Source organism: Ostrea edulis, chromosome 9, assembly GCF_947568905.1.
Source record: "Ostrea edulis chromosome 9, xbOstEdul1.1, whole genome shotgun sequence".
NCBI classification, from domain to species: Eukaryota; Metazoa; Mollusca; class Bivalvia; order Ostreida; family Ostreidae; genus Ostrea; species Ostrea edulis.
This window is the reverse complement of record NC_079172.1, coordinates 57,758,104-57,783,181: the sequence shown is the minus strand read 5'-3', so window position 1 is coordinate 57,783,181 and position 25,078 is coordinate 57,758,104. Positions and strand designations below refer to the sequence as shown.

The following is a 25,078-nucleotide window of genomic DNA, read 5'->3' as shown; positions in this document are numbered from 1 at the left end:
ACTATCAGTCTTTCTGGAAAGTTGGTCAGGGCTAGTGGATGTAATGTCAGGTCTAGTAAAATGCATTTGAAGTAGCCCAACTGGTCTAGTGCTCAAAAAAGTAAATGTCAAACTCTGGGTATATGTTGAGTGATCTTGACCTTTAAAATGACCTTTGTCTGAAGGTTATTTGCCTATTACTTATTTGTGTGATATATAATCAATACCTGTTCAAAAACTGTTAAAATAAGGAACTTTTCATTTACATAAGATAGACCTTACTTTCCAAAATGACCTTGACTGACCTTTGTCTGAATGTCACTCACCTGCTGTCAGTCCAGTATGGTATTCTATGTTTGCTTTGGTTGCCATTTTTAAGACAATGATATCGTAGACAACAATGTCATCTCATGTAATTAAAGCAGAACATGAAATAATGGCCAAACCATTCATTCTACTCCAAAGCACTCCATCCTCAACCCACAAAGCACTCCATCCTCAACCCACAAAGCACTCCATCCTCAACCCACAAAGCACTCCATCCTCAATCCACAAAGCACTCCATCCTCAACCAACCCACAAAGTACTCCATCCTCAACCCAAATTACTCGTTCTTCAATAGCTTCGTTCTCTAAGAACAGCTCTGTTCAAATTAATCATCATTCCTTTCCCAATCAAAAGCATTAAATTTGTTCCCAAACTGTTCTACCGGTCTGTAGTACATAAAACACAAACTAAACTTAATCAATGAGGAAAACTACAAACTTAGTGGACATGTCCAGGTAATGCAACAATCTCTCCATCTCTTCATGGATTCTTTTGTCAGCATAAGCCAGATATTCCGGAACCTATAATCAAAGTTACATTTTACTCTTTTTTTCCATCAATTGAAGATCAAAAAAAAATAGCCATGACATGTCATTAGCCAAAAAATCATTTTAAAGACACAATAAGAAAACTACTGACACAAGTACAAACTTCTAAACAAGTTTTAAGCATTTGGAAAAATTTTTGTCCAAAACACGGTGGAACTAAATTCAAATTGTTGGCACCTATGAAGACCTATTTTTCTGAGCGAGTTAAGACTTTGACGTCCAAAGAGAATCTCCATGGATGCAACCGTGCATCTCCATGGATGTCATTGTGTACCTCCGTGGATGTCATTGTGTACCTCCGTGGATGTCATTGTGTACCTCCGTGAAAATAATATCAAGAATAAATTTTACGAAATGATCCACCGGAAAAAGCGTTTCACTTGGCCAACATGCCCCCCCCCCCCCCCCCCCCCCCCCCATTCCTTATCAAGAAATTAGCTATAAATCATTCAATTCTTGTAATTCTTGTTTAATGATAAATTAGTGTTTTCGGTACATACTGCAAACTTCCATGCAGACGTTCACACTAGGGCTGAAACGATTCACTGAAATATTGATACCGTTCAATATAAATCCTCAATTCAATGTTCGATTCATTGCCTCGATTTTCAGTTTGATACACACAATGTGGAACATGGAGGATATGGTGGATTTCCGTGGATTTTCCACCGTGGTCTTTCCACGGAGGGGTGTATAAAACTTGTGTCGGGTACTGTACATATGTGTAAATTAGCCCAGAAATTAGAATTAGCATGCTACAAATGTACATACATCTCTCTCCTGCATTAGCTGCTGCCCCTCTGCAGCATACAGACTTTCTGTGGCTTCCAGGAATGATTGCTCAAATGCATCCACATACATCTACAACATTATATTGTTATCATATTATACAACATTATTGTTATAGTCTGAGAATTTAATGGTAGATCAATAGACCAAGTCCACATCAAATTAGATCAGGCCATACAATGTCCTGAATCACCTATGCCAAATTCTAATTCAAAGCAATTAACTATCAGAAGTGTGTATGATAATGCACTATACATAAATTTTCTCCTAACAATATTATCAAAAATCTATTTTTGTGAGCTAGATATCCCTTCAGGCTTAAAATAAAAATTGATTAGTTTGATGTACTCCAACCGACCCGTCAAATTTGCTCAGACCCAATCAATTTTTCAGCACTTTGAATTTTTTTTTTCATTGTTCACCGGAAAATAGACATTCTCCGCATTAGTTTCAAACTTTAGGCCACTTTTTTAAAAGGCCTAGTTGTTTTACGGAATTTTTAAAAATTCAAAACGTCCTTTGGGCACCTCAAAATAAAAGTGTGAAATATTATTTCTGTTCTACTTTCACTTTGATACTGACCATTTGTTAATCCAGGGACTTTTCAAACAATTCCTATATGAACAATACCGCACCACTGCTCCAAATTAACACATTATTTACCAACAAGATAGAGCACGAAGCTACAAACTCCCAAGTCGAGGCCTAATCCTATGTGTACAAATGTTTGAAAGCCATGTTACTAAAATTAACAAGAAAACTGCAAACCGTACAATATATGCCCATCGGACAGTGAAATTCAACCTGGAAGCATATTATGCACTCTGAATTGATAAAACACATTCTGAATAGTAAAGCCTTAAAGAGGGTCATGGTGCACCAACCTATCTGACATATGAACTGATTATACATTTCTCTGAGAGGGAGGTTGTGACAAAATGTTGGTGCAATATCGATCTATGATGATAAATAGTCCAGGAAACCATTTGATCTACTTTTAGCCCTAAAGTAGGTCATGGTGCACCAATTAAGTTGAAATGTGAACTGATTATGTATTTCTCTGAGAGGGAGGTTGTGACAAAATTTCAGAGCAATACCTCTGACCATATGGGAAAAAAATCTGAAAAACTGTTTGACCTACTTATACACCTAAAGTAGGTCAAAGTGCACCAATCCAGCTGAAATGCTAACTGCACTTGTATCCTTCGAGAGGAAACCTTTGACTAAAGTGCTAAGTGCAGTTCTTAGTAAGGCCTAGATAAATAAATTGTGTGTTTCCGGTTCCCCGACCGACCCTAAAATATATTAGCTGACCCTGAAAAATTTATACACCGATATACTTTCCGGAAGTAAACAATTCTGGTTTCAGAATTAGAAATCCTAATCTCGATCATTTCCGTGTTTGAGAAAATACATATTCCTTTATGCATTAAACAAATATGTTCTGAGAGCGATTTCTCCGGGGGGGGGGGGGGGGGGGGGGGGGGGGGGGATGGGGGGGGGATGGCAGCGTGTTTGTCTTGCCAAGCATATTGCTGGCAATTACGATAGGAAAATGCAAACATCAAGAGGGAAAAAACTTTATGACTACGGTAAAAACAATGAATCATTGTTTAGTATTTTTGAGAAGCATCATGAAGGGCCATCTGATTGGCCAAAACACTGCGAAACTACAATATTATGTTGGCCAAATAAATCGCATTCCAAAAACATGGAGCCGTATGAAGTTCAGGGAAGTATTTCTGTTGGTGATTTAGCCAGATCTGATATGAAATATTTAGAGTTTATTTGTGAACCAGACATTGACCCTACATTAGTTGCAGGGTTGTTAGTGGCAGCTGAATCGGCGACCAAAAAAGCTATTGATGCCTTCCAGGTTTTAATGTCGAAAAGACGAACATTTCAATATTAAGAAAAAAATATCCAGATAGCTTTTGCATAACTATGTCGGTGTAATATGCATTTCTCAAAATAGTTTTACATGTACACAATATGCTTTAATCCTGATATAAAATGTCATATTGTCAAAGTTGAATTTTAAACAATAAAATGTTCAAATAAAATAAAATATTTACCCTACCTACCTACCCTATTTTTTTTCAGGCTGGAATAGGAAACACACTATTTATCTTGGCCTAATTTAGAAAACTTGAGTTGAGTCACCCTGGCAACACATAGCATTTCCCAAACTAAAGGTGGAACTCTTGTGCGATAGAGGTAGTATTTTTAACATGTTATAAAGTGTATGTCATATCTGTCAAATTTTGCCAATGAAAACATAAACTTCTCTATACACTAAATGTTTTTATCGTAATAATTTTTCAATTTGAAATTTATTATTTAAAAAAAAAAATGGATATAAACACCTATTTTGGTGTACCACCAGGCCAACACCCCCCCCCCCCCCCCCCCCCCCCACCCATTTTATTTACAAAATAACCATGTAACCTTTACATGTCAGTTAAACATAACAATCAAGGTAGATTTACGTTGTTTAAAAAATCCTGTAAATATCTTGTTATTTAATGATTGTCAATTGCTGATAGATAAAATCATATTTTCAAATATCAGTTTGGATCCACCACAATATACTGTGTAGAGGGCACTCTTTGAGCAAAGAGAAAGTATTTAGTCAACCTAGCAGAATGCCCATGAATGCGGATCGAAAACCATGATGATTCTCATATATAATTTGTCTGACAACCTTGATTGGGACACAAAAATGGAGTCAAGGGCCATCTCTTTGAAGGATACCCACTATTTCCTAGCAAGAGTGAATGAACAGGCAACCTTTCTGGGTGAAACTGTACTTTGAGAGCACTTTCATTGAGAACCCTGGCGTCATGCGTGGAACCCGGCCATTTTGCTATGATGTCAAGGATTGATTGATTGAATATTGTTTAACGTCCCTCTCGAGAATATTTCACTATATGGAGACGTCACCACTGCCGGTGAAGGGCTGCAAAATTTAGGCCTATGCTCGGTGCTTATGGCCTTTGAGCAGGGAGGGATCTTTATCGTGCCACATTTATTTGGTGGTGGTGGTCGGTGTCTTGGGAATACAACATGATGCATGAAAATGTTTTACAGCATAAATATACATGCACCTGCAGGTCCGACAACATTCTGAGAAGACTTTTAATCAGCTGTCGATCTACAGCTTCCCCAGCTCTCTCCCTTTCTATTAGCTGTAGAATGCCATCCACCGTCCTCTTCTGTACTACTGGGTGAAACATAATATGTGTGCGAAACAGCTCCAAACCCATGTCCCTGTAATATTACAAATTACAATAATACATGCACAAGATGTTGTACTACAAAACCTAAGTTTGGCAGGCCTAGCACGTATGTGATAACCACAACCTGCACAGATTCAAGGACTTGTGTCTTAGATAAAAAGATCAGGTGATAAAACATTATCAACATGTTTATCATGAAAAACAGATGATTATAATCTACCGATTATAAAGTCTCCCAAATGAAGTACTGGATGTATAAAAGTGGGCTTTTTCTGTTTGTTTGGATTAGGCCATCCTTAAAAAATTGTATGTTTGCTGTAACGCGACTCATGACTTTTCAGTGTGGGTAAGTAAGTCTTTTCTCTTTTTTTTTTATGAAAACCACTTACATTTTATTTGTAAATGAGGAAAATTGTAATGAATACTAAAACAACATATTAAAGATTTCAAAACTAATAACTTTACTTCAAGAACTGAATTGGAGTCTGCAGGTCTTCAATACAGAATGTAAATAGATTGCAATAAACAGGTACAGGTATATGTTTATATTTACATTCTCCCAATTTATACAGCTAGTACTTCGTTTGAGAGACAATGGGTTTATGATTTCATGAATCACCATTCTCACATGCCATTGTGATGTCACATCTAGCTAGCTTTCGACTGAAGGTTAGACATAGACAAATTTTACCATTAATCGATAAGGAATTATTAATAAATGAAGAATTATTAATAAAACTTACTAAAATTTCTCATATTTAGGAGATGATGTAAAGATAAACAAGAGATGTTTGTAAAACACATATGCCCCCATGGTGCAAAATTGAAAAGGGTTATACACACACATCACTTAATTGAGAGTACATGTAGTATCATCAATTCAAAATATTGAGGAGACAATATCTTCCCATGTCAAGAGTAGATTGACCATGTGACCTAAAAATCAATAGGGGTCATTTACTCCTTATGCAGTACCAGTGTACCAAGTTTGGTGTCAATCAAGCAAATAATTCTTAAACAAGAGATGTTTGTAGAACACATATGCCCAAGTGCACCAAGTTTGATGTCTGACAAGCAAAGGGTTCTCAAGATATTGAGCAGACAGTATCCATGTCCAGAGTAGATTGACCCTTGACCTTTGACCTGACAAACATAAGGGGTCCTCTTCTACTCATAACCAACCCATGTATGAAATATCATTATCATCAAGTGAATGGTTCTCAAGATATTGAGCGGACATGTGGTCTACCGTCCGACCGACCTGTGCAAACCAATATGCTCCTTCAAAGAAGGGGTGCATCATAATAAATTTCTAGTTATTGAGGGTAAAAGTCGATAAAGCAATTGGCCCACATAGTATCAAATTTGTATGCATAAATGCCTTCAAAGTTTATGCCAATTACCATGTTATCTAACTGGTTTTAACATTAACTCATAACCCATCCAAACAAAACAATTATTCCTTATTTGTACCGTGATACATTATGTTTATGTTGTGTGTATTGTGGTTTATTGGTATAACGTTTTACCCTTAGTAAATGCTAAATCTCACTTTGAGTCATCTTCACAAGTCAAGGGATATTGATTCGTTACCTCGCACTAACCCTTGACATCTGTCGCTATATAAAAGTTGCGCTTAATTTTCGAGCTAGGAGACCACAAGATTAGGATGATAATCCATGTAAGTTCACAATCATATTTCAGTCATATGACTTTGCGATATCTTCGCCATTTTTTAAAAAGAACTTTCGGGATTGGCATCAAATCTTTTTTTTCTTGTTAAAGGTTTAGATTTAGCTCGGATTCTTTCGTGCGCTTTAGTAATTACAGCTCACAGTACGAGCCAGTGCTTCGTGTTGGCTTGCTGCGCTTGCTATAACTCTGTTGGGATGCCAACACAATTGTCCCCATACATATTTTATCCAGCTTTTAGATGTTACTACCCAATTCATATTTAAGGGGATTTTTGAGAATACACGCAGTCATGAGCTTTCAGAGGAGGGGGGTTGGGTGCATCCTCAGATCATATCTTGAAACAGACACACAAATTCATTTATTACTGATTATAATGTGCAAGATCTATATTGTAAGTCCTTGATAATTATAGAAAACGATTTAGAATATATGAAAATGATTTTTGTTAAAATTCTCATACTATTTTGCGTATTTCTACAAATCAAGGAAAATTTTTACCCATGGAAGGGGATCAGGTCTCAAGACCATAAACTGAGAATATTCTCAAGTCTAAATTTCAAATTCACCTAACTTTTGAAATTATTTTCATAAACAAATTAAATTTGCAGTATATGTTTGCATCTGAATTTTTTATAAACCTGCACTTTTTAAACATCTGTGCTAGATAAATCTTCAGATATAACTAATCAAAATTTTGACTTGAGTCTATTCTCAGTTTATGGTCTTGGGGCCAGGTCTTCAACAGTCTGTTGGAATACCAATGGGCACAAATATGTGTTCCCTTGTTAGCTGACCTGTTTTTATATTCAGGTGAAGCAGAATTTATTCAAAACCTTCTATATGAGAAGAAACAGTCACTTGCTGTGGCCTTCAATGCAACATTTAGATACATCAACGACCTTTTATTTATTAACAATGCTGATTTTCATTCCTATGTCGATTCAATATTTCCCTGTTAAATCGAAATAGAAGACACCACAGTCGTCCACTTCTGCTTCATACTTAGATATTTCATTGAAAATAGATATTAACAGCAAAGTAATGACTCAACTTTATGATAAACAGGATGATTTCAGCTTCTCCATCGTCAACTTTTCATCTTTGTGTAGCAATATTCCATATCACCAATATACTGACAAACAAGTTGATGGTGCAAGGGTTTCAACAGTCTCATTTAAAGTCAGCATTTTGCAAATTTTATGGTCATTATAACAATCTAGTTTGCCAATACAAACTATCATTGGGTCAAATGCTGACTTGTTTCATACAGATTGTTAGGCCATTCTTGGCCACTAATTTGACTACGGATAGCTCTGTTTACCTGATCAAGATATAAGGCTCATGGCAGGTGTGACCAGTCGACAGGGGATGCTTACTCCTCTTAGGCACCTGATCCTACCTCTGGTATATCCAGGGGTACATGTTTGCCCAACTCTCTATTTTGTATTGCTTATAGGAGTTGAGATTGATCACTCAGCGGTTTTTTTCTTATATAACTGGTACCGATAAAACTGTACCATTCCCAATGCCAAAAAAACGTTGATTTTTCCAATTTTTGAGACTAAAAATTTCCAATTCACTTTCCGAAAAATAGACCGCTGACATCGTAATTTACTTGTTTTCTTGTTGTTTTTTTTCTTTTAGTTGAAATCATTTGCTGATACACTGGTAGAAAATTTTCAATTTGTTTGATTTTGACGTTATCTTTCCCAATTGAATGGGTACCGGTACCAGTGGGTAGAAAAAAAACCCGCTGTCACCTTGTCAAAGAGCGAAAACACCCTTTACCAATAGTAAGAAGAACCTCTATAAATCCCTGCTTTCCCATGCAAGAAATGGGCAAAGGTAAAAATTTTGATGCCCAAAATGAACTCCGAATCCTCAATTCACCCTAGAAACTACAAGATGTGTTTGTGAAACACAAATGTGTTTGTAAAACACAAAAGCCCCCGATAATGGCCAATTCCAAAGATGGCCAAGGTCACAAGGACAAATATCTTGATACCAGTAGAAAGATCTTGTCACAAAAAATGCTCATGTGCAAGATAAAAGCTCTAATATTTATCATTTAGAAATTATGAACAATGTCAATTTTTTTAAAAGTAGGTCAAATGCCAAGGTCAAAAGGTTTAGTACCCACAGAAAGGTCTTATCACAAAGAATACTCATGTGAAATATCAAAGCTCTAACACTTACTGTTCAAAAATTATTAGCAAGGTTAAAGTTTTCAAAAAGTAGGTCAAACTCCAAGGTCACAAGGTCAAATATTTTGGTACTCACGGAAAGATCTTGTCACAAGGATTACTCATGTGAAATATTAAAGCTCTAACACCCACTGTTCATAAGTTATTAGCAAGGTTAAAGTTTTTAAAAAGTAGACCAAACTCCAAGGTCAAGGTCACAGGGTCAAATACATTGGCACCCATGGAAAGTTCTTGTCACAAGGAATACTAATGTGAAATATCAAAGCTCGAATACTTACTGTTCACAAGTTATTGGCAAGGTTAATATTTTCAAAAAGTAGGTCAAATGCTAAAGTCAAGGTCACAGGGTAAAAAATGTTGGTAGCTACGGAAAGGTCTTGTCACAAGGAATGCTCATGTGAAGTATCAAAGCTCTAGCACTTGCTGTTCAAAAGTTATTAGCAAGGTTAAAGTTTAAGACAGAACGCAGTATTAAGTCTTCCCCGGAAGACATGTGTCGCCTGCTAGTTCATTCTATATGTAATATATCACGTATAATGTTGAAAAAGTAAATTATTCAAATGGTTTTTGTCAGTTTAATACTCCTTTTAAAGGTTTTTAGAATTACTAAACATTCTTTAACGATAACTTAATTGAAATTGAAAGATGAGACATTATTATGCAATGGAATTTGTGGGAGAACCTGTTTGAAATTAAGACATTTATTAAATGTAGACTGAATGAAAACATATGTTTGAAAATATGTATCAACCTGTTACTGTGCTCTTCAAGACAATGGTAATAACCATAAGTAATTATCTGTTGGGTTTACTGCTTAGTCTTGTTGTCTTTTTATATATCCAATTTACTGTTTCTCAAGAAAAATCATAATTAGTGCTGTTCTGAAATCACATATATTGTCCTTCAGTATGGGAATTACAAATACTGTCCTTTTGTACATAAAAATACTGTCCTTCAGTTAATCATAAAATAAAATCTTCAGCAAAAAATTTTTTTGCTGTAAAAAATTCTAAGTCCCGGCAAACAGGAAGTTGATAAGCGACAGATTCGAAAATGTCTTACACAATACAGTTGGCCACACTGATGCTCTGTGCCAAATATCAGGGAGTTGCCCCATGTGGTTCTTGAGAAAACTGTGACAGAAATTTTTTGTGACGACGACGACGCCAGACGACGGATAGTGATCCCTATATGTCGCCACTGCGTGTAACGCAGGCGACACAATGACAGATAGGACAAAAACAATATAATTAAAAATTGTTAACGCATGACACTCATCGACAGACACAGACCAACTGCAATAGGCCACCTGAGTTTATTCAGGTGACCTAACAAGTTATAACTGCGTTGGCATGCCAACACAAATATCCCCAAACACTTCTCCATGTCAGAAATGGACTCGGGTCATAATTTTGATGCCAAAAATGAACTCGTGATCCTTAGTTAACCCTAGAAACTAAATTTGGTTGAAATCTGACAAACTTTATTTTTTGGCAGTCATTTCGAAATGGCAGCCATTTGGAAACATTTCAAAATTGAATGGAAAGAAATTCCGATGCCAGAAATGAACTGTGGTCCTCAATTAACTCCAGAACAAAAACAACCAAAAACTCCAGAACCCAAATCTTGTACATATCTTAACACTTTGAAATATGTCTGAATATGGTAGCCATTTTGAAAATGGCAGCACAAAAATAATTTTGATGTCTGGGTCATCAAATCATCCTAAAAATAAAATTTGGATCGCCAAACTTAAGTTTTGCAAATATTAGTGATTCAGTGTAATGTTCATCCCCATGGTTAGCAAAACAATTACTGGATACAATGAATTATGCTAAACACCTTAATCTAAACTCGTCCTTGGTGTCTGTCTTTTAACTGTTTTACTGTAAATATTCTTGGTCATGTGACAAGTAGGCATTGCCATGATGAAGAATACCAACAATCCTTACCTTTACCATTTTACTTTTAACAAGAGGCCGATGGGCCTAGAATCGCTCTTCTGATACATTGTAGAACAGGCAAAAATTCTCAAATTGAAGTCAAATAGTATCTGAAATATTCCGATATAAACGTCAAATTCCAAAAGTAGGTCACAGTGACCTACTTTTTGGTTCACACACTCTGAAGACTCAAGACCCATCAACTGACAAAGTTTGATGATTGTAGGTCAAATAGTATCTGAAATATTCAAATATAGCCGTCAAAATCCAAAAATAGGTCACAGTGACCTACTTTTTAGTCAACACACTCTGAAGACTCAACATGCTTGAACTGACAAAGTTTGATAATTGTAAGTCAAATAGAATCTGAAATATTAAAATGAAGCCGTCAAATTCCAAATGTAGGTCACGGTGACCTACTTTTTGGTCAACAAACTATAAAGACTCAAGACGCATCAACTGACAAAGTTTGATCATCCTAGCTTTCATAGTGTCCAAAATATGCAACTAAAACTGAAAATGTGAAATTTGAATGTCTGCAAAATTCAAAAAGTAGGTCACTGTGACCTACTTTTTTATAAATATGTTTTGATGCCTCTAGACGCATCAACTTACAAGGTTTGATGATTCTAAACCTCTCGGTATCTGAAATAACAACCTAAAATGTATTCATAAATGATTAGCCATTAAATTCAGAAAGTAGGTCATGGTGACATACTTTTCACATGACGCAGTTCAACGTCCCATGATCCATCAACTGACAACTTTTGATGATCATAGGCTCAAAAGTGTCCAAGATATGCATCAAAATTCATTTAATAATAATTATCTGCAAAATTCAAAAAGTAGGTCACCTGACATACTTTTGAGACATGATATTAGGTCCTAAGATGCATCAACTGACAAAATTTGATGATCCTAGTCCTTATACTAAGCAAAATATCAAAGTTTTAACAAAACAAAATTTAAAGTCAACTTTGAAGTGACCTTCAGACCACACCCTTTGCCCCAGGATGATGCCTTGAACAATTTTTTATCTACAACCTATCCTCATCCTCATGCATAAGTTTGGTGATAATTTGCCCAGTGGTTCTGGAGAAGATTTTTTAGCAACCACTACTTTTGTTTGCATTTTCCTAATTATCTCCCCTTGTTAAAGGGTCACAACCCTAGTTTTAGTACAAATGAAAGCACTTGGGCCAAGGATACCCTGTGACAAATATGACAAAAATTGGCCAAGGGGTTCTTGAGATATAGCCCTTTTTCCAAAAAGTTGACGCACACCGCACGCCAGACATATGGCCATATATATGATTAGCTCTTTGAGCCTTCGGCTCAGAAGAGCTAAAAATATATAGAGTAATTTTTATCACATCAAAGAAATATAATTGTAACTTACCAAATGGACATCACAGAAGATGTCTGTAATACATATGTTCGGTCTAAAAACAGGAAAATGCTCCGTATCATAATCTGAAAGAGAAAAGTCAAAGAATTCAAATAAGAATACTCCTCTCGTCATTTACTACAGAATATTGACCCTTACATCCAAATAACCTACCATTTGACGACAATGGGCTTGCCAACAGCCATCTACATTTTTCAGGAACTGCTCATATCCAACATTTTCAGTAACAGTGTTAAGGATAACATAGGGATAATCGAATTCCAAACTATTGCATGTGCTTGCTTATCCAGCCTCTACCAACACATCCATCTACAGGACTCAACACTAACTTATAAAAGGACTAGACCAGTTCGACCAGAATGTAGCTTAAAATTGTACTAGACTTGATTTCACTAGACCTTACCTCTTTTATACTACATGTGTTTAGCTATCTCTCAATATCATAAACAACATAATATGTATTGAATAATTATGATGAAAATTATTCTGTCATCAGAATGATGAGAATGCATATAATTCTAGAGAGAGAAATTTGACAAGATCTACAATATAAAACAGGTCTATCATATGAAAATGACTTATGTTGTATTTATTACGATTTCTTTTTCCTTTGTTTAATATAGCCTTTTGCACAAAATAGCATAGAATTAGTCTTCATTGTGATCCTGCATTAAAATATGCTCTGCCTTTTGATTTCTTTTATGTACCCTTATTTCCCTTTACTTCTGCAAGAAAAACCAAACTATAGTCCAAAGTCAAATAGCAAGATGTAAAAACTAATATCTCAGCATACTATCTAGTACCAATTTCATTATATTTGATTGGAAAGGAAGCCGATATATACCAAACAGCAGTTGTCGTACATTGTCAGTAACCCGCGGCTGGTGTCGCTATCTCTTACCAATCAATACACACAGTTCAGACACAAACCTCCACGCGAATTTTTTGGTGTGGTTTCCCACAGGAGGCAAGAGATAGCGAAACCAACCGTGGGTTACCAACGATGTTGTTGTAAAGAAAATGACTTTCAATATGCCACCAGAGGGCGTAGTACATTAACTCTGGGTAGAACATATACAGCTTACTCCAGATATATTGAAATTCAGGGGTCCCATCTTATTCTTTCAAATTAAGCAAAATCTGAAATGTCGACCATATCAGAGGTTTCATTTTACACCTCGATCCCAATTATGAAAGCAGAAATTTGAATTTATTACGTTACACAATTTACTATATTTGAATATTAAATTGTCCACTTAAAGAGTTTTATTTGAAAAAAAAAATATGCGAGTTCTGATAACTTTTGTTTAATATTGAGCTGATCAACAATCAAATATTTCAATTTCCTGTGTCTACAAAAATGTCGTCATGACTTTGGGTAGCATTTGTACATATTTTTTCCATTTACAAATACAATTTCAAGGTTGATTATAAGCCAAATTTTTATCCAGAATGCTTAAATTTTCGTTCTTGCCACCAATATTTCCCTTGCGGTATGTTCCTACTATAGTTCCTCCCTGAAGAGGATCGATATGTAAACATTTGTATAGTCTACCATCAGAATTTCAGAAACAGTTTTTCATAAAGTTCACTAACATCTGCAAGTGGCATGTTGTCTGTAAAGACATTGTCAGATGTCAAAGAGGCTTTATTTTGAGATTTTAATGTGAACCTGGCCTTGCAAAAACTATTTTCCATGCACTGTGATAGTGGCAAGCTGTTTGAAAGTCCTGGGGTTAATTAAAAACCCCTTTTTATTTCAAATTCTTATCTATTGCAGTTACTAATTTGTATTTTGGGTCAAATGACAAAGCTTTTCTTTTTATATGCCTGTTTTGATATTATAATCTGAGGATGTCCCCCACCCCAACCCCCTCCCCAGGAAGTTCACGATTGCATTTTCAAAATCCCCCATCAATATGAAATCGATAGTAACATCTAAAAGTTGGATAAAACCCTGTAATGATGAACAGGGCTGTTCCCAATATTTGAAGCAGACAGTAATATCGAACTAAAGTGCTCAAAGGAACGTGTCGCTTGCAAGGATCGGATATTGCTTAACATCCCCCTCATGAATGTTTCACTCATATGGAGACATCACAATTGCCAGTGGAGGGCTGCAAAATTCAGCCTATGCTCAGTGCTTACAACCTTTGAGCAGGAAGGGATCTTTATTGTGCCACAACTGCTGTGACACGGGGCCTTGGTTTTTGCAGTCTCATCCAGAGAACCGCCCCATTTACTGGCCTCTTACAAAAAGCAAGGAGTAATGAGGAATTATTCTAACCTGGATCTCTGCAAGGCCATCAGTCATCATTGTATATATCAAATTTGACAGCACTAGTGCTCATTGTCTATATCTATGAGTTGTCAGAACACAACATAACTTGCCAGGAAGCATAACTCTACTTAACCTATCCCCATTAAGTTCAAAAGGTTAAAAGCTTTTGAAAAGTAAGTCAAGTCAGTAGGTCAAAAGTTTTGGTACCATATGAAAGACCTAGTCATGAGGCATCTAAATGTGAAATGTCAGAGCTCTCCCGCACCTATCAAAGATGTAGCCAAGAATAAGGTATTTGAAAAGTTTAAGGTTACTAGGCAAAAAAATATTGGTAACATATGAAAGGCCTTGTTGTGAGGCATCTGAAATATATGAAATATCAATTCCCTATCCACATTGGTTCAATAGAAATAGCCAATATCAAAGTTTTTGAAAAGTAGGTCAAAGTTCAAGGTCAAAAGTTTTAGTACCAAAAGATTTGATTTGTAATGAGACATTTTTACGTGAAATATCAAATCCCTGCCCATTGGTTCAAAAGATAGAGCCAAGGTCAATTTTTTTTAATGAAAAGTAGGTCAAAGTCCATGGTTAATAGTATTGGTACCAAAAGAAAGGTCTCTCCTCAAGAGCCATCTATATGTGAAATATGAAATCCCTATTCCCATTCATTTAAAAGATGTACCTGAGGTTAAAGTTTTTGAAAGGAGGTCAAAATCCAAGTTCAATAGGTCAAAAGTTTTGGTACCAAATAAAATGCTTTGTAATGAGACGTGAATATGTGAGATATCAAACCCTTGATTCAAAAAATATAACTGAGGTTAAAGTTTTTGTAGATTAGATAAAAGTTTAAGGTCACTAGGTCAAAAGTCTTGGTACCAAAATAAATGTCTTGTCATGAGGTATCTACATGTGAAATATCAAAACAAGCCTTATCCCCCTTAGTTCAAAAGCTCAGATTAAAGTTTTTGAAAGTAGATCAAAGTCCAAAGTAAATATGCCAAAAGAAATCTTACCATGAGGTATCTTTATGTGAGATATGAAATCCCTGCCCCTCTTCGTTCAAAAGTTATAGCCAAGTTTTAGAGTTTTTTAAAAGTAGGATAAATTCCACAGTATTAAAAGGTCACCAGGTCCACAAATCCCTATCCCCTTGGTTCAAAATATATAGCCAAGTTTAATCTTTTTATGAAAAGTAGATCAAAGTCAAAGGTCAATAGTCTTGGTACCAAAAGAAATGTCTCTCTTCAATAGACATTTCTTCTTGGTACCAAATGAAAGGCCTGGTCATAAGGCATCCATATGTGAAATATCAAAACCCTATTCCCCTTGGTTTAAAAGACAGAGCCTTGGGTAAAGTATTTTCCCTTACAAGTGCGACACAACTTTGTCGCCAACACAAGGGTTATGACACTAGCTCTTCAGACATTTGTCCCAGAATGCTAAAATATTACTTTAAAACAAGGGATTGAAGTCTCACTTCTTACATTTGTGGCAATGGACATGCAGCTCTATTACAGAAGCTAACTCTCAGCTACTAGCTGCACAGTCAGTTTAGAACACTGATTACACTAAAAAGTAACACGTCTATTTTAGACCTCAAAGGGAACATTTGTGTCATATTTGTTGATTAAGTATACAGCCACTCTTTAGGGGAACACTAATATCAGAAATGTTAATGCCAGACAGACAGGCATACAAACAGAAGATGGACGGATATAAAAGTAAATTAAATCCATGTGTTTGCTAAAACTACTCCATTACATATAGTATGCATGTATCTCCTCAAACTGTTACACGGATGTAGTACTCTGACTGGCTGCACAAAAGCATCATCTATTCCCCTGTACATTCTAATAACCAATACACTCTACCCCTGTAGTTATGGTATAACTTTGTATCATTTGCTTAATAATCTAGCTAGTAAAATAGCTTCATGCCAAGGATATGCTTTAAATTGTTCCACATTAGATCGTATGTGTTTATCACAGACTTCCTTTAGCTGATCATACAGCAGGGCAGACATTTTGTGTGAGCACATGTTTTCAACAGCCTGGTACAGCTCCTCAAGGCTCCAGCGAATGGATGTGCTCTTCTGAATTGCCTCAACAGATTCCTTCAACTTTTCCCATGTGTGCTGCTGGAAATTCTCTGGAAGCTTAGGTTTTTCTGAAATACAAATTAATCTTTTATTTAATTCATTTAGAGTTAGAGGTATTAGGAAACAATTTTAAATATTACTATTTCCTCTGAAAAATATAAAGATTGGTATGGTCAATGCAAAATTCATTAGTTAAAAACACTAAAATGTCCACAATGATTATTAATCGATGCAGAAAAAAGTCCATTTTTGAAAAATATGTCTCGATTATCGAAATTGAAATCTGCACTTTGTGACATCACAAGGACCCAAGAATACAAACAACAGAGACTGAACATGCTGAAAAAGATTGAGTCAGTCTGCAGATTTAATTTACCAATTAATGATGACGGCAGACATTTTAAAAAATAAGTTATATTATTCATAACATACATTATTTATAACTTCATGCAGGTATAAATATCATATTAAAAAATCAATTAAATTGAGTGAAATGATTTTGAATGACAACACCCTTTGGTGGCTAATTGTTACTTCAACTATAGAGGAGAAAAATATCACATTGATCATTATATACCTATAAAATATCAGATTAGAGATTCACTGCATGTTCATTTACAATGTTCACCAAGCCCCTAAAATGTACAGATGTTTCAAAGTTCCACAATACAAGAGCACATTGTATTAAAACTTCATTCACAAAATTATGAGTATTTGTATGTGCCCCAGGAATTTCCAATAAACTGTTAATTGTATATGTATCATAGTACATAAATAGATTGCGTAGAGCAAAAGCCAATTTATATCAAATGCAATTTAAATCATTGTTGGTTCCAGAGGGAGGGGGATATTAGAAAAGGAAGCTATTCCCTTTCTTGGAAATAATCTGCGTAGTTACATTTTATAAATATATCACATATGTTGAGTTAGAAAGTGTCTAAGCAATTTCTCTGAATAACTTGCAACCAAAATAAATTATGTTGGATTAGGAATGATTACCCTCCCCCCTTCCCAATCATATACATTGTACATGAATAGACATACATGTATTATGACATGCTTATTTATGAGCATGTTACATGTGCTAACTTAGTTTCTGAAAGTCAAAAGTAGATTGTAAGACCAAAATAAAACGTGTGCGTTTCCTATTTCACTCCTCCAAAAATTAGGAAGTGTAGGTAAGAAAAACATTTTATTTTATTAAAGCATTTTATTTGAAATCTTAGTTTCTGATATCCATTACCGATGTTGATATAGTTGAAAATGAGGACCTCAAATCACTAAAAGGCCCTAAATACAGAGAACCTCGGTCTTTCAATTGGCGACAGAACTCCAACTCTATAATTATGAATTCTGTCGAAGATTATGCCAGATGATGGGCTAAATATGAAAAAGAACATGCGGTTTTTTAAGGTCTTGATTTCAAGGGCCAGGGTCTTTCCAATTAACAAGATGTGTTTGTGAAACACAAATTCCCCCGATAATGGCCAATTCCGAAGATGGCCAAGGTCACAAGGGCAAATATCTTGGTACCAGTAGAAAGATCTTGTCAAAAGAAATGCTTATGCACAATATGAAAGCTCTAATATTTACCATTTAGAAGTTATGACCAATGTAAAAAAAAATAATAAAAAGTAGGTCAAATGTCAAGGTCAAAAGGTTAAATACCCACAGAAAGGTCTTGTCACAAGGAATACTCAGGTGAAATATCAAAGCTCTATCACTTACTGTTCAAAAGTTATCAGCATGGTTAAAGTTTTCAAAAAGTAGGTCAAACTCCAAGGTCAAGGGGTCAAAAATGTTGGTACCCAAGGAAAGGTCTTGTCACAAGGAATACTCATGTGAAATATCAAAGCTCTATCACTTACTGTTCAAAAGTTATTAGCAAGGTTAAAGTTTCAGACAGAATGACAGACAGGACAAAAACAATATGCCCCCCGATCTTCGTCAAGTTCGATCTTGGGGGCATAAAAATAGCGACACTTGCTTGAAATTGGGAAACATGTTTCATACAAATAAATAGGGGAAAATCCAATTCAGAGTCCTATGGACTCCTTCTGACTTTCAATTTGGTCAAAGCTTACCTCATTCAAATAACCAGAGGCCAAAAAATTAGGTTTACTTAAGAATTTTGAAGCAAAAATTATAATCTGTGGGCCTGTGAAGATTTATGAACTACCCTGCTTGATTTGTTTTCATTGTTTGGGAATTTCAAAGCAAAAATTGGGGAAAATACTAGCTGCAGAACTGTAGCTCTCTGAAAAAATATTTTGACATAACAGAGAGCTACAGAGCCACCCCTTATAAAAACATTCGATTTACGGCGCACAAAAAGCTGCGCACGATTGAGGCCTTATATCGTTGTATTCTTGAATTGTTGTCTCATAAATTTAATATCAAAAAATTCTTAACATATTTTCCTACTATACTTGTGTCTAAACATACCTTCAAATATTCATTAAAGTCCCACACGACCTGAAATCTCCCAGCTTCAAATGATTTCGTTAGTTGACGTAGCCATGTTAGGTAGCCGGTCAATTCGAATCCTGATTAATTTCCATACTTGCACAATAACGTCTAGATGTGAACTAATATCCCCACAAATATTTTAGCTAAATATTTTAAATAATATATCATCCCAGTGCCTTTAAATAATAATTATTCAAATAGCTAAACTCACGGCAATGTGGCTTTCATTATTCCGGTCCGGTCTCCATCCCTGCCACACGAGTGTTAAGGACTTTAGTAGCATTTTCACGAATCAAGAGCTTATTTTACCTTTAGAAAAACTTTATTTTTTTTAATTTCTATAATTTATTCGTATTGATAATAAATGAAGAGCGAATACATAACATATAACGAATTTTATGAATATATACCAACAACAACAGGGTACGAATTGACCTGGCTACCTAACATGGCTACGTCAACTAACGAAATCATTTGAAGCTGGGAGTTTTCAGGTCGTGTGGGGCTTTAATGAATATTTGAAGGTATGTTTAGACACAAGTATAGTAGGAAAATATGTTAAGAATTTTTTGATATTAAATTTATGAGACAGTAACTCAAGAATACAACGATATAAGGCCTCAACCGTGCGCAGCTTTTTGTGCGCCGTAAATCGAAGGTTTTTATAAGGGGTGGCTCTGTAGCTCTCAGTTATGTCAAAATATTTTTTCAGAGAGCTACAGTTCTGCAGCTAGGGAAAATACCTGCTTTTTAGCATTGGGAATGGGGCCTTATTTCAGCCCCCTACAGACCCTTAAAAAATCCTTGAAGAAGAACTTGATACATTGTCAGAATGGGTTTAAAGCATATGAGGGATATCAAAATCCTGCATTAGACATATTAAAGCAAAAGTACATACCATGTATCCTTCTGTATTTAGTAAACCAGAAGTGATTTAAAAGAATTAGATAGGTTACATGAGGAATATGTTTTGGTTCCAGCTGACAAGGCTTGTAACAACATTGTCTTTGTTTGTAAGGCTCATTATTACAACTTATTTTAAACAAACTTGGCATTAATTCCACTTTTGGTAATTGTACTTATACTCCAACTGCCCTTTCCAAATACGAAATTCTTCCAAAACCATGCTTCAGTTTTAGACACATTTAATATCCTAGTCAATGAGTCGAATGAATATGAGTTACCGTACCTATACTGGATTCCTAAACTACATAAAAACCCTTACAAATGCAGATACATTGCTGGATCTAGCAAGTGCTCTACCAAGCCCCAATCTTTGCTCCTCATGAAAATATTAACAAGGTCTGTGAAGGAGAAACTTCAAACTTACTGTGCGACTACATATGCAAGAAGTGGTGTTAAACAAATGTGGATTCTACAAAATTCTTAACAACTTTTAGTAAACTGGAAATTGCAAAAATTTTCCCAAATCAATAACATCAAAACCTATGACTTTTCAACACTTTACACAACCATTCCTCACGATAAATTAAAGATTAGACTTTATGACATCATAGACAGTTGCTTCTTCAACAAAAATGGAAAACGGAAACATTCATAACTTGTGATCAGTCTTCCAAAAAATTACTTTATTAAACACCACTGATTCCACGCACAAGTACTCTGAAGTTAAAATAAAAAATATGCTAGATTTCCTTATTGACAATATCTTCGTGGGCTTTGGTGATCAGGTCTTCCAAGACTCTGTTGAAATTTCCAATGGGCGCAAATTGTGCTCCTTTATTAGCTGACCTGTTTTTATATTCATATGAAGCAGAATTTATTCAAAAACTTCTAAATGAGAAGAAAAAATCACTTGCTGAGACCTTCAATTCAACATTTAGATATATCGACGACCGTTTGTCTATTAACAATAAAAACTTTTATATGACATGTCGATTCAATATATCCATGTGAGCTAGAAATAAAGGACACAACAGAGTTTTCTACTTCTGCTTCATACTTAGATATTTCATTAAAAGTAGACATTAACAGCAAACTAACAACTCAACTGTATATGAAACGGGATGATTTCAGCTTCTCCATCGTCAACTTCCCATATTTATGTAGCAATATTCCATTATCACCTGCATATGGTGTTTATATCTTTCAACTGATTCGATTCGCAAGAGCTTTGTTCTGCGTATGGTCAGTTTTTAAATCAAGGCAAGCTACTGACAAATAAGTTGATGGTATAGGAGTTTCAACAGTCTCGATTAATGTCAGGGATCGACATTAACAGTGGTCCGATTGCCCGAGGCAAGTGAAAACCCAGTTCGGACAAGTGAAACTCAATACACACTTGCCTGATGGTGCAAGTGATTATTTAAGTAGGAAATGTGATAATTATAATAATTGTATTAAGCTTGATGAATATCAAATATTAGAACGTAAAGTCCAACTCCATATATTACTGTTTTCTTTATCAAATTGTCAGATTATAGTGAAGGCCCATTCTAGTAGATCGTACTGTATCAGCAATTGATAAAGAGAGATAATTAGAGTTACTGGTTGACAGGCTTATTATAGTCTAAAATATTTCGAACAACTAAGTTTTTCATTCGGACAAGTAAAACTTCTGAGTTCCCTGAATGTCAGCATTTCGCAAATTCTATGGTCGTTAAAGTGATCTAGTTTGCCAATACAACCTATCGTTGGGTCAAATGCTGTCTGACGCGTTTCATACCGATTGTTAGACCATTCTTGGCACACTGATTTTGACTACGGATAACTCTGTTAACCTGATCAGGATATAGGGCTCAAGGTGGGTGTGACCGGTCGACAGGGGATGTTTGCTCCTCCTGGGCATCTGATCCCACCTCTGGTGTGTCCAGGAGTCCATGTTTGCTCAACTATCTATTTTGTATTGCTTATAGGAGTTATGAGATTGATCACTGTTCGTTATCTTCACTTTTCATGCTTTAGAGCAAGCCTGTCTACACTATGAATGCTTTTCAAACCTTATGAAGATCAACAGTAGTCAAAATGTAAATTAGATAAACTCAAGCGTGAAAATAAAAAAAAATTATGGTTTGAAAATTTCAGAATTTTAATTTTATATATAGTCAGTAAAATATTTAGGGACGGCAGCAAAATCTTAGGTAGGGTCGGGAAACTGGAAACTCACATATATTTCATTGTACGCGAATATCGAAAAAGAAGAAAATTCCACCTCTTACTAATACTCGTCGCTTGCTCAAACAAGAGGAACAACAACAGTGGAGAGGGGCTCAAAGATGTTGCAATTTATTCATTAATTATATGCGAATGCCAAACTATTTCATCAATGTGTTACAAATAGGATTATGTACAATATCATAAATATTGTTCTAATTTCATGCCATTGCTACAAGGGGATTGTTTCATTTCATTTTTTAAAAATTAGATAGATGCGCAGGAGGGGTTTGTGCATGTATGTGCAATAGTTTTTAATTTATCAATTTATTTAAATTATCATTATACAGTATTGAAATGCGTTTGAAATGTCCAAAGGCAGTGCTGTTCACACAGTTTTACAAACTTGAAAGGTTTGCAACAAGACTTGGACATTTTATCACACATTTAGTGACTTGGAAAGATAGAGAGTAGAAATAAGCCGAGAGCATACAGTTCAGAACATTCATTAGCATATATATATATATATTTCAATCACATTCATGTATAATGTTTTAATGATTTAATATGAAACCCTGGGAGAAAACTAGAATGGGCTGTTTCTGCTGCCTAATTTTATTCATGCACTGAGTATTTGGCTAATTTGTAATGTTTAAATTGAACCTGATCAAAGCATGAACATTACAAAATATGTACATATATGTGGTTGCACTCGCTCAAACGGTAGCACCGTCAACATATTATATAGTATAATACTAATAATATAAGCTAAGGATCATGTCACTTTTTGGGACAGTTATGTTCGATTGCCAAATACTTTTTAAACATTATAGTATGGTACGTATGTACTTTGAATAACATTAAAGATATGTACTACTTGGGTTTTTTGGGGTTTTTTTTGTTTTTTTTTTTACTCCAATACAATGGACTAACTCAGTATTAAGACAATCTGCTATCAGCTGATTGAAACCAACAACGTTGGAGCATTACCTTTGAAGTTCTTGATCACAAGTTTCTTCGTCGCACCTGGCTTGTTATTTGCCAATGGCGACACATGTTTATTAAGTCCATTGCTTGGACTTGATATTGCAGAAAAATTGGCTCTTCTTTGTGAGTCAGTCATCTGCGAATCCTCAATGTTTTCACGAGCCCTTTTGTGATTCGGAGGCGATATGCCCTCGCTCAACTTTCGCTTCTTCCGGTTGTCCTCGTCGTTAAACTTCTGCTCGTCTTGCAGATTGGGCTTATTAGTGCTTGAGAGAGGCATTCATGCTTCTACAGGCCAATAAATGGCCTATATACGCAATAAACACCCAATTTCCGAGTGATCCCTTCCACTGTTTTGTCTTTGACATCCACAAGATGGCGGTGCTCTCGTGCGTCTTCTGTGTGACAAGGGGAATAACTCTATTTTTAAAAGCCATGGTAAGTGGATCACACAGTACATATGGGCCAGATGAAGGCGCGGATCTATAAGTATCAATATCATTCCACTACAATGACTGAGTGTAAATCATTCGGCAAGTATATAGAATCAAAGGGGAGTTATTATAAAATTTGTTATGTTACCTGATTCCATCACTGGTACATCCAGGGGTCCGTGTTTGTCCAACACTCTAGCCTAGGTATTTTACAAGTACTGTTGCATGAATTCCTTATAGGAGCAGATACATAATATATGTCATATGTGATTGATTATTGTTTATTATCTCCACCTTTTCATGTATTGGATGTTTACCCCCCCCCCCCTCCCCAACCCAGAAGTAGAAGTTAGAAGTGAATGAGATAATTTATAAGCAGCACTTGGCGGATTTAAGGGGGGGCGCTTTTCAAATTTAAGGTAAATCGTGGTCTCTTGTTTAGAAAAATGTACACGATCAAAGAAGCAATAATTTCTTTCACTCTCAGAGCAATAAATGACACAATCTTTTGATTTTAAATTATTGAATTACTTTTATTGGGATAGCTTACATTTTTTCCAAAAACCCTTAAAATTTACGTCATTTTATTGATTTCTCACTATCAAAAATGACAGAAAATAGTAACCTCCTGTTACCGCAAACGGTACAATATACGCCCGTCGGACAGTGAAATTCAACCTGGAAGCATATTGTGCACTCTGAATTGATAGTCCACACACTTTCTGAATACAAAAGCCTTAAAGTGGGTCATGGTGCACCAATCCATCTGACATGTGAACTGATTGTGAGGTTGGGACAAAATGTCGGTGCAATATCTATCTATGATGATAAAAAAAAAGTCCAGGAAACCATTTGATCTACTTTTAGCCCTAAAGTAGGTCATGGTGCACCAATTAAGTTTAAATGTGAACTGATTTATGTATTTCTCTGATGGGGAGGTCGTGACTAAATTTCAGAGCAATACCTGTGACCATACCAAAAAAAAAAGTCTGGAAAACTGTTTGACCTACTTCTACCCCTAAAGTGCTGTAGGTCATAGTGCGCCAATCCAGCTGAAATGTTAACTGCACTTGTCTTCCTCCGAGAGGAAGCCTTTGACTAAATATCAGCGCAATATCTGTATCCGTAATGAAAAAAAAAAAAACCCAGAAAACTGTCTAACCTATTTTTAGTTCAAAAGTAGGTCAAGGATGAATCAATCCAGCTGAAATGACCAAATTTGTACTCCTCTGAGAGGAAGCCTTTGACTAAATATCAGGGCAATATATGTATCCGTAATGAGAAAACCCCCAGTAAACTGTTTGACCTATTTTTTCCAAAAAGTAGGTCAAGAATGGACCAATCCATCTGAAATGCAAACTGAACTCATATTCCTCTGAGAGCAAGCCTTTGATTAAATATCAGGGCAATATCTGTATTGGTAATGAAAAGAAGCCCAGAAAACTGTTTGACCTATTTTTTCCAAAAAGTAGGTCAATGATGGACCAATCCAGCTGAAATGCAAACTGTACTTGTATTCCTTTGAGAAGAAGCATTTGACTAAATTTCAGGGCAATATCTGTA

General features: G+C 35.6%; 1 protein-coding gene across 2 annotated transcripts in view; it reads right to left on the bottom strand.

Moving 5' to 3' along the window:
- The window catches only part of LOC125658912 (cullin-4A-like), a 75,574-nt gene extending 52,081 nt beyond the window's left edge, over positions 1-23,493 (bottom strand). Inside the window, exons 1-7 of one of the 2 annotated variants that reach the window (XM_056149692.1) lie at positions 23,085-23,493; positions 16,361-16,579; positions 12,286-12,356; positions 12,124-12,197; positions 4,751-4,913; positions 1,626-1,715; positions 745-827 (exon numbers count right to left, since the gene is read on the bottom strand). In XM_056149692.1, the coding sequence (XP_056005667.1) occupies positions 745-827; positions 1,626-1,715; positions 4,751-4,913; positions 12,124-12,197; positions 12,286-12,356; positions 16,361-16,579; positions 23,085-23,361 (977 nt within the window). In that variant the 5' untranslated portion in view covers positions 23,362-23,493. The remainder of the gene's footprint in view (positions 1-744; positions 828-1,625; positions 1,716-4,750; positions 4,914-12,123; positions 12,198-12,285; positions 12,357-16,360; positions 16,580-23,084) is intronic. The other variant, XM_056149693.1, reaches the window with a different exon arrangement.
- Between the last annotated feature and the right edge of the window lie 1,585 nt (positions 23,494-25,078).